A 10,082-nucleotide genomic window follows, 5' to 3' on the forward strand; every position below is an offset into this window, starting at 1 on the left:
CAAAAGATATTATTTTTACTTCTATACAATTTGTGTGATTTGTAGTTTCTGCAACTTACTCTTCTATCCTGTGTAGAAGTTTCGAATCGGTATCGTTCATGACATATAAATTCTACTGGATTTTTATACCTACGCAACTTATTGCAATTTCTTATCTACTGTGTTAGAAATGCATCTTTTTAAAGATGTAGTAATAAACAAAGAGATAATTTCATTATACTTCCTGTCATGTTTAAAACTGCGAAATTCGTAATCTTGTTAGAAAATTATATGTCAAAACCCGTTATATATGTAATCTTATTAGGAAAAAAAACAAAACTGTTTATTACGCAGACTCCGGTTGCTGGTGTTCCGGAAATCTAGGAGGTGCGAGAGTGTATTATAAAAACAGGCTTTTCAGTGCAAGCAGTTGTATCCGCAGTTCAGTTAACCACTGATGTTAACTTTGAAAAGTCCTTATTGGGCATTGAAAACAAGTGAGCTTACCGCTCTGTTTTAAAGGTAAGTCAGTTACTGTCAATCGCAATACCCCAATGAAACTATTTTTGACCGGTTACTTTATGAGTTAATATAGCTCTTTTTGATCTTAAGTTCTCAAAATCTCAAACCCTATATTTTTTTTAGTAGGGTCAAAACTTAAGTCTTAGTGTATTCCCAATTAATATTCACAATTCCCGCAGGTGACACCTTGCAGATAGCCAATGCATTACGCAGTTTTGAACTGAAGCAACTAAGCGTTAACTTTGCTCAAGAGTTTGTTGTTTTTTATTTTCTTATATACTGAGAAAGCGATATATTTCTTGAAATGAAATGACGAATAAATAGTCTTTTCAGATGACGTCACTTTTATTTGCAAATCAGGTAATTATGTGTCGGTGAAGACTTATAACTGTGTACCTATATGGGCCTCACATACGATTGTTTCATTAAAAATCGCTATTCTTAAAAAGATATGCCTTTGTAAGAAAGATGACGTATAAATTAACACGATAATTTTTAGTTTAAACTATCAAATACCAATTTAAGTTTAGGAGAAAGCAAAACAATGTCTTATCTATGCTCTGCCATCATGGGTACCAAAACCCTGCTTCTAACGCTATAAGCCCGTAAACATGCCACTGTGCCATTGGGGAGTAACAAGATGAGTCGTGTTAAAAGTAAAACGTTTCTTTACCATGTATGAGGAACTGAAATGGCAGACTATGTTATGTATTACACTTTATCCCAGACGAGTCTCCGACTTATTATGTTAACGTATCAGTATTTCAATGAACCAGAAATCTGAATTTAACTAATTGTTAATATGTATCAATTTTATCAACAAAATTGATACACACTATTTTCTTTTTTTAAATACAAATATACTTTAATATAAAAAATATATACAATTTATAATAATAATTACTGCTAATAGTTATTACAAATGATGGTTTATATACAAGAGTTTTATAAACTTATACACAATACTGATTCTGATATCCGGCCTAGAACTGAATATTTTATTGACGATCTAGGTCCACGACGAGCAAATTGATTATGGATTATTCGTGACGGTTATACTTGAAGTAACAATGTATCTCAGGACGGCTGGTATAGGTATTAACTTACTAATAAAGCAGAGAACAACGTTTCGACCTTTTTAGGTCATCTTCAGGTTAACAAAACATTTTTGTTATATAATTATGAGTTAATATCGTCACACACCTTGCTTAAGCTAATGATGTTTTTCTTGACTAGCCTCACACCGATTAGAAGTTCAATTTTTACCGAGGAATATATTTAATGTTCTTGTAGAAATAATAATGTCCGAAGTAATTCACTGAAGTTAAACGGTTTTTAATATTCGAAATCTGTAAATGTTCCTTGGTCGAATTCTACAATTTTCCGATTAATAGACGTTAATCACAATTATAGCTTCCAAGGCTAATAGTATGCTGACTGTAGCTGACCAGTAATAATCGTATTGTATTTCTCGGCGCGTCAATTCTTATATAAGAATCACGTGAGTTTCTCGACATTTCAACAATATTCTAGTGCGTTTTCGTGAAACAAATATTGTTGATTTTTTACAAATTCCGAGAACAGGTGGAACTTGCGCGAAACACAGTCAAGAACAAACGTCACATGCAAAAAAGAAAAAAATATTTACAGAAACAAGCGTAGGCACTAAAATAAACGTATAACGATAAATCCGTTACAACTGTTAAAGTATTTAAATATTTGAAGTGAGAAATTTTACAGGCTTGCCTTTATTTTTATGAAAACAGTTTGATGTCAACCATCGAACCTCAACTACTGGCGAAAAGTTAAATTACGATCACTCAATGTTTCTTTCGTTCTCTTAATTCCTGACATAATGATTTTTTTAAATGCTTTTAATCCTTGAGATATTTTATTTAACATAAATTAAAGCAGGGTAAGAGGTACATTTGTTTCCATAATAATTAGCTAGTGAATTACGTTATTTTATTTGCAAATTTAGTTTTCCTTTCGATTTTTTGTTTGTTTATTGTGAAGCGCAAAGCTACACAATGAACAATCTATACCCATACCTACTAGCTATTTACATAAGGATTTTAGTGTTATGTGCCTTCAAACTTATCGCTGAGCCAGTGTGTACTTCCTTTCGAAAAAAGGAGATTATGAAAGGAAAATTAGAATGTACCAATAACAAAAACTCCATGAAAGAATTGGTGGTATTTTAGCTTACGAGCTCATAACGATTAATTCTGACTTTATACATATTTCGAGAATTCAATAATACATAATCTGTACAGAATGAGTGTTCGTCATTTTATTTACCTCAATAACTAGAGACTACCCAGTGCAGATAAGTTAGGTTCAAGTGTAATCTGCAGTTCACATAAACGTAATGTGTACTATCACTAAATGTATGTAAAGTAAAATGCAAGCATTACTTTAATAAATAAAAACACTACAAAAGGGGCTATCTGTGCTCTGCTTACCACGGGTACCCAAAGCCAGTCCTTAACGTCTCAAACTTAGAGACTTACCGCTGAGCCACTAGAGGGCAAACTTGTTTGTTTTCAATTTCACGCAAAGCTACTCAAGAGCTATCTGTGCTAGCCGTCCCTAATTTAGCAGTGTAAGACTAGAGGGAAGGTAGCTAGTTATCAGCACCCACCGCCAACTCTTGGGCTAATCTTTTACCAGCGAATAGTGGGATTAGCCGTCACATTATAACGCCACTACGGCTGAAAGGGCGAGCGTGTTTGGTGCGACGGGGATTCGAACCCGCGACCTAAAGATTACGAGTCGAACGCCTTAATCCACCGGGGGCCTAAGGGCAAACTAAGATATAATGTGTACTGAAATAAAACGAGTGTTTAGTTGAACTTCTGCCCTCCAGTGGCATAGCGATATGTGCGAACTCACAACACTAAAAACCGAGTTTCGGTACCTTTGGTAGGCAAAGCACAGATACCCCATTGTGTAGCTTTGTGCTTAATTCCAAAACAACAACAACCGAACTTCTATAGTTAGAAATGTAGTGAATACCATAACTGAGGTGAAATGTCGACAGAAACGTAACGTGTAATTCCCTTCTGCAGCAAAATTTATGTACAGGCATTTAGGGTTAAAAACGACGACAGAAAACGTATTTAATTCAGACAGAAATATACATGTTTTTAAGATATTGGATTGTAGTTAATTCAGTTTATAAATTAATGGTATTTAGGGACTGCGCTTGATTGCAACGTGATTTTGACAAGCAGATTTAATGGTGTTGGAAATACAAAGAAATATTGATTTAAATGTTCATTGTCATTACATTGTATTACAAACGGAATTTTTAGTTTCAGATGACAAAGTTTCTTTCCATTAAAATGGTCCCTGAAAATTTGACATTTCGAGACAACCAGCTGAATTTCGACTTCCAGGCGGAGCCATTGCAACAAGAAATTCACATGAATGGTTGGAACGCCCCAGAAGACATGTTCATTAATCCTTATTGGAAGCAGTTTGAGGCACCAAACCCTTTCATGCACTACCTGCTGGGTATCTTGTATACTGGTTTAATGATAGTGGCATGCACTGGGAACGGCATTGTCATCTACGTTTTCAGCACGTGAGTTGTGACAATTTTTAATGTATTCAACCCAGGAAGAATAACACTAGTTATATCTGTATACGTTAAAAAAAAACATCAGTTATTAGATTTATTAGCTATGTTTACATCTTCAACGCGGGAATAAGAGCACGTGTTACATAAAATTAACAATTCCAACCATTCTTTAACTTTTTTTTTTTTACTATGTGAACATTTACCTTGTGATGACTGGCAATGCACACAAACTATTACATCAATCTGAGTAAACTAAAACTCTTTATTTTTTTCAGGTCTAAAACACTGCGGACACCAGCTAACTTGTTCGTTGTAGCCCTGGCTGTAACAGACTTTCTGATGATGTTAAAAACTCCAGTTTTTATCTACAACTCCTTCCACGCTGGTCCTGTTTACGGAAACACTGGTGAGCTTTTTCACAGTATTTATGTCTCATTATTTCAGTATTCAAATAAGGCTTAACACACTTTGTTATTAGTATTGTGCTGTGTTCGTAACTCGTTTTTTTCACTGTGTAGTGACACAAACGTATACCGATACTTATTTCAAGGTTGTTGATCTAATGCAGGGTCATCTCTTCAGAATATTAACCAAAATTAATTAAGAAAAACTTTATTTTGATAACTATCTGGAATAAAGCTACCAAAATGAGCTATATTAAGCCCACCACAAGTATCGAAACACGATTTTAGCGTCGTAAGCCTACAGGCTCACTGCAAAGCCAACGGTGTTTGGGGTGTTAAGAAAACGTAGTCAATATGTTTGTGTTTCCTCCAACAAACTGATTGTTTACGTTCAGAGACGTCGATAGGCGCTGGCACATGGAGCCCATGTCCCGATTCCAGTCAGTGCTCTTGAAAATTCAGAATAGAAAACCATGATCAACATCGTACTAAAACTTCGAAAATTCCCGCGAGTTCTAGGCTCGAGTCCCGAATCGTTTAAGCATCTAGTAACATATCTGGTTACGGTTTCAGAAATATTTATTTCACTACAGTATTCCATACTTGAGCGATGTTTAATTATTCCCATCCTAGTTTAGATAAACTATAACAAATAATAAGTGTATTTCCGGGAGTATTAATTACAAGCGAATAATTAGCATTAACTAACAGTAGGATATTAAAACTGTTATATTTTCATTCGACTAGTGATTGATCAGTTACAAAAAAAGTACTCAAGTAGTTCGTTTTACAAAAGATTATGTTCTGCTGCTCTAATCTGGTATCATTACGTATATAATAGTATAAAACAGTGTGTATTTACCTCTCTGTCTGTCTCTCGGTCACGTATTGATGTCATAGCAACTTAATACATAATTTAAGTCGTTTATGATTTTAGTTCCGGGGTTGCTAGGGGTCCGTGAGAGGTGTGTCGGGAAACCTTATATGTGTAGTGAGTGTTGGTAAAATAAGCCTAAAGTAAAGACGTGGTGTAGGATCACCTAGCTTAGAACTAAGTATCAGGTCATCCCTTAAATAATGTCCAATTTTAGGTTTAGAAAAAGAGAAAGGATTTCAAACGCTTTTAATGTTATTTAATCAATAATGTACGTTCCATTATTATCAATTACTTCCTGTCAGGCCTGGCATGGCCAAGCGCGTAAGGCGTGCGACTTGTAATCCGAGGGTCGCGGGTTTGTGCGAAATTCCAAAACAAACAAACTTCCTGTCAAAGATTTTAAGCTTTTAAATGCCACTTATACAAAATTCTTGGGGTTTGGAGGAAAAGAATGTAGAGAGGGTAGTTTTGACATGTGTTCCAAGCTCTTTTCTATCAAGATAGTTCTGCAAACTTCGGAATAGATGATAATCAGATGGGACAAGATCTGGAAAATAAGGAGGGTGTGAAGTTTTACCTAGTCTAGCTCTTCAGTCTTTGCAGATGTGATCCCTGCTGTATGGGGCTGTGTATTATCATGGTGTAACACAACACCTTTACGATTGATCAAAGTAGTCCTCTTTTCTTTCTGTGCAATATTCAAGCGCTCTAGCTGTTGACAATAGAAGTCTGATGTAATTGTTACAATGAGTGGCAGCAACGCAAAGTGAATCACATCATCAATATCCCACCAAACGCTTAACAAGACTTTTCTAGGGCGGAGGTTCATTTTGGGCTGTTCTTTAGCCAGTTTAACTGCATTGTCTGTGGCGCTTAACATTTTTATGGTATATCTTATTTGTCTGAACATTTTTATACACGTCCTACTACATATTTTACACATTAAAACCTTCTACAAAAACAGAAATGATGATGCCCTTTCTGTATTAAATTTTCGGACATTACTTATGGGATGACTTAAACCTTTATAACCAATGGAGAAGTTATGGTTTACAGCCTATCATAATTGACGGGCTGTACGCTCTTTCAATAATAACTATGCTGACCTGTTTATGTGCGTTTATACTTAATGAATGCACAATAACTGGTGTATGCATATATATATATATATTACTGTGACATCTTGTTTTATTTTAGAAGGCCTTTTGAAATTATTTGTTGAAAATAATTCCATATTCGGTCAACGTAATGGTAATATATTGCTTTATTTTCTCTTTTAACGTTTCTACAAGTTTGAACACTCGAACCTGATCGTAAGTTGTTGTAGACCAACTATGGCTATGCTATAAATGGTATTCAAACCTTTCTAACAATCTAGGATTAACGCAAAATAAAATCAACTTGCTTGCACAAAGCAACCATGATATCTAACGCACTGACTGATTCATTCTAATTTGTGCTTCACGCTTCGCTGTTTCACTGCAAGTTTAATTCATTATATTTTGACTATCTGTCAACCTTCCTGTGCTTATAATCTAACTTTGAATAGAATATAAACTTAACGTCAACTTAGAACTTTCTTGGCATTCTATGTCTACCTTAACCCCATACGCCCTCTAGCTAAAATGCAGATAACAATATTAAAAACTAGGTGAAGTACCCATCCCCTGGATAAACATTATGTCAATTCACGACTAATGGAAGATTATCTTTGGATATGAAAAGTTGCTTTCCTGATATGTAATAGTAAAAACGCAAAAAAGCACATAAAAAATGCAAAACTGAAAATTTGCATATTTTTCTCAATGGACCCAACAAATCTTCACGTCAAATGTGGTAAAGATCCATCAACAGGGGGCGAAGTTGTGGTACAAAAATCAAACACGTCCACAAAAATCGCAAAATGTATAACTGAAAATTTATATGTACCCCCGCGCAGATCTAATGAACCTCCATCTCAATTTTGATAAAGATAAATTCAGACCCTGCGAACTATGTATATATGAATACTTCTAGATTGAGCAGAAACGTTTTTCAAATACTGTTCAGGGTTAAAGCGGATGGATGTCTCATTATAGTCTAAAGTGATACGACTTTTAAACATACCGTTGTAGGCTATTTTTAAATAAGATATTTTAGACGTTTTGTATCGCTTCCCTACGGAGTTTTTAGTATGATGTAGTGATAATGGTGAGACCAAGAAATTCCTGATAGCCTAGACTTTATATGATGTATTGTTTTTACTAGAAATCAGGGGGACGCGAGGTGGACAAGGAAGTGTATAAAAGTGTGAATGAGTTAATCAGGTACAATATTATCCATCGATTACTGTGTTAGCGAAAGCTGTACGACCTTGCTGAATGTGTGCCGTGGATGTGAGAGAAAGTTAACAAGTGACTGTTATGTTATATTTTGGAGACAAATGCATGGCCCCTTAAAAGTGACGGAGGGTAATGCTACCAAAATCACCCCATAGTATAATCATACCTCACATTTTATACCTAAGAAAAACAAATAGGTTTTGAGAAACTGAGTTTCACCAATAAAGAGGCAGAAAAGTGCAGTTAAGACACAAAAGTCGGTAAATCACTTTGTGAGCCAATAAAATTTATATCATTCATATAATGAATTCGTGGCATATTTATAGAATAATTATTGGTAAAAAATCAGTTACTTTAAGAACTTATAATATGTAAAGTGTAAGAAGTATTTTTTAATAATATATGTTTTGAGATAATAATAATAATTGATGGTGAAACAGGAATATGCTTGTTTCTATTTTCAGTTACGTAATACTTTTAATTGAATCTTAGATAAAGCAAGGTCATCAGCTCATAAAGTTTTGACATTTTACAAGTTCCACAAATAATACAATGTCTTTTTAAATTTAGGATGTATCATCTATGGAACTATTGGAGCCTATTCCGGGTTAATGTCAGCATTTTGCAACGCTGTCATTTCCTACGACAGATATCGTGTAATTGCCTGTCCTTTTAGTTCCTCCAAACTTACGAGCAAGAAGGCTCTTGCAATGTTGCTGGGAATCGTTCTGTACGTCAGTCCATTTGCGTTGCTACCAGCTTTTGAGATATGGAACCGATACGTTCCCGAGGGCTACCTGACGAGTTGTACAGCAGATTATCTTCAGCATGACCTGAATGGCAGATCGTTCATTTTCTGCATCTGGTTCTGTGCTTGGCTCATCCCAGTCATCATCATCTTTGGCTGCTATTTCCGAATCTACGCAGCTGTTCGAGACCACGAAAAACAGTTGCGTGAACAAGCTAAGAAAATGAACGTAGAGAACATAAGAACCAATCAGAACCAGAAAGATACACGAGGAGAGATTCAAATCGCGAAGGTTGCCTTTGGAATTATCATGCTTTTTCTCTTTTCTTGGGTTCCTTACATTCTTGTCGCTTTCATTGGAGCTTTTTCACCAAAAGAACGAAAGCTAATCACTCCACTAATGTCCATGGTTCCGGCTCTTACTTTGAAAGCTTCTGCCTGTTTCGATCCTTTTATATACGCCATAAACCACCCCAAGTATCGTTTGGAGTTACAAAAGAAACTACCTTGGTTATGCATCCATGAATCTTACTCCGATAATGCATCCACTTGTAGCGATAAAACTCAAATGTCAGGCGATACAACACCCACAATCAATAGCGATGGTCAGTAAAACGGACTTAACTCATTTTATATTTTTTTCTTCCCACAATGAAAACAACAACGACAAAAATCCTAGCAATTCGAATGTAGAAAATATTTAAATTGCTTCTAGTATCTTCTGTAGGCTAACCAAATCCTTGTTGGTTCTAGCTCATACATTCGTGTGACACCATGTGTCTTACAAAGGAAGGAGGGATTTATATTTATTAAGATATATATAAAAATATAAGACGTATCGTTAGACTTAACGGATTCTTTATACTTCTGTATAGGATTCCTTCACTTACAATTTCTTCGTTGATCAAAATTAAACAGCATTCATGAAGTTGTTTAGCAGACAATCTCACAGAAACCATAGATTTCACAAAAGGAAGGAAGGAGTATTATTATTAAGTAAGACAAAGAAGGGCATAAGTCATAAGTTCAGCTGCTTGTAACTTGTCAGTTGTATTTACTTGTATATGTTTTTTTTTTTCATTTTAAAACTTCGTAGAAAAATAAACAGCATATTTCAAGTTGTTTTGAAAGAGTCTTCCTAATTTTTTTCTAGAATGAGAAATGTGTATTTAAAAAGGAATTAAGACAGAAAATGTTCATGATGAAGAGGGCGCTACTTTGGTTTGGATTTAATTTCGCGCAAAGCTACACGAGGGCTATCTGCGCTAGCCGTCCCTTACATAGCAGTGTAAGACAAGAGGGAAGACATCTAGTCATCACCACCGACCGCCAACTTTTGGGCTACTCTTTTACCGCCAAATAGTGGGATTGACTGAAACATTATAACGCCCCCAGGGCTCAAAGGGCAAGCATGTTTGGTGTGACGGGGGCCGGTTACTTTAAATTTAAAATCGTATATGCTCTAAGAAATATAAATGTTAACTGCTTTAAATGAAACAGATTAAAAAAGTATTTCCTACGCTTGAACTTTATCACTACTAATGTTTTTGATAGGCCTAATTAGATAGTAAATCTGAATAGTTAACAACACAACACTTTCATTAATTTACCCACTAACTTCACTCATACGTGGTACTTCATTACA

At 35.2% G+C, this 10,082-nt stretch overlaps 1 protein-coding gene across 1 annotated transcript; it reads left to right on the forward strand.

Annotated features, from left to right (window-relative positions):
• Window positions 1–365: 365 nt before the first annotated feature.
• LOC143238793 (opsin, ultraviolet-sensitive-like) lies at window positions 366–9,560 on the forward strand. Its single transcript, XM_076479334.1, has 4 exons — window positions 366–501; window positions 3,819–4,090; window positions 4,363–4,493; window positions 8,260–9,560. The coding sequence occupies exons 2-4, from the start codon at window positions 3,825–3,827 to the stop codon at window positions 9,048–9,050; spliced, it is 1,188 nt and encodes a 395-aa protein (XP_076335449.1). The 5' UTR covers window positions 366–501; window positions 3,819–3,824; the 3' UTR covers window positions 9,051–9,560.
• The last annotated feature ends 522 nt before the right edge of the window (window positions 9,561–10,082 follow it).

Source organism: Tachypleus tridentatus, chromosome 13, assembly GCF_004210375.1.
Source record: "Tachypleus tridentatus isolate NWPU-2018 chromosome 13, ASM421037v1, whole genome shotgun sequence".
Lineage (NCBI taxonomy): Eukaryota > Metazoa > Arthropoda > Merostomata > Xiphosura > Limulidae > Tachypleus > Tachypleus tridentatus.

What these genes read in the sequence shown, in the direction of transcription:
- LOC143238793 (XM_076479334.1), top strand. Translation starts at nt 3,825, where the DNA reads ATGACAAAGTTTCTTTCCATTAAAATGGTCCCTGAAAATTTGACATTT. An exon ending in GTCATCTACGTTTTCAGCAC is followed by an intron (nt 4,091 to 4,362) that starts GTGAGTTGTGAC and finishes TATTTTTTTCAG; the next exon opens with GTCTAAAACACTGCGGACAC. An exon ending in TCCTGTTTACGGAAACACTG is followed by an intron (nt 4,494 to 8,259) that starts GTGAGCTTTTTC and finishes TTTTAAATTTAG; the next exon opens with GATGTATCATCTATGGAACT.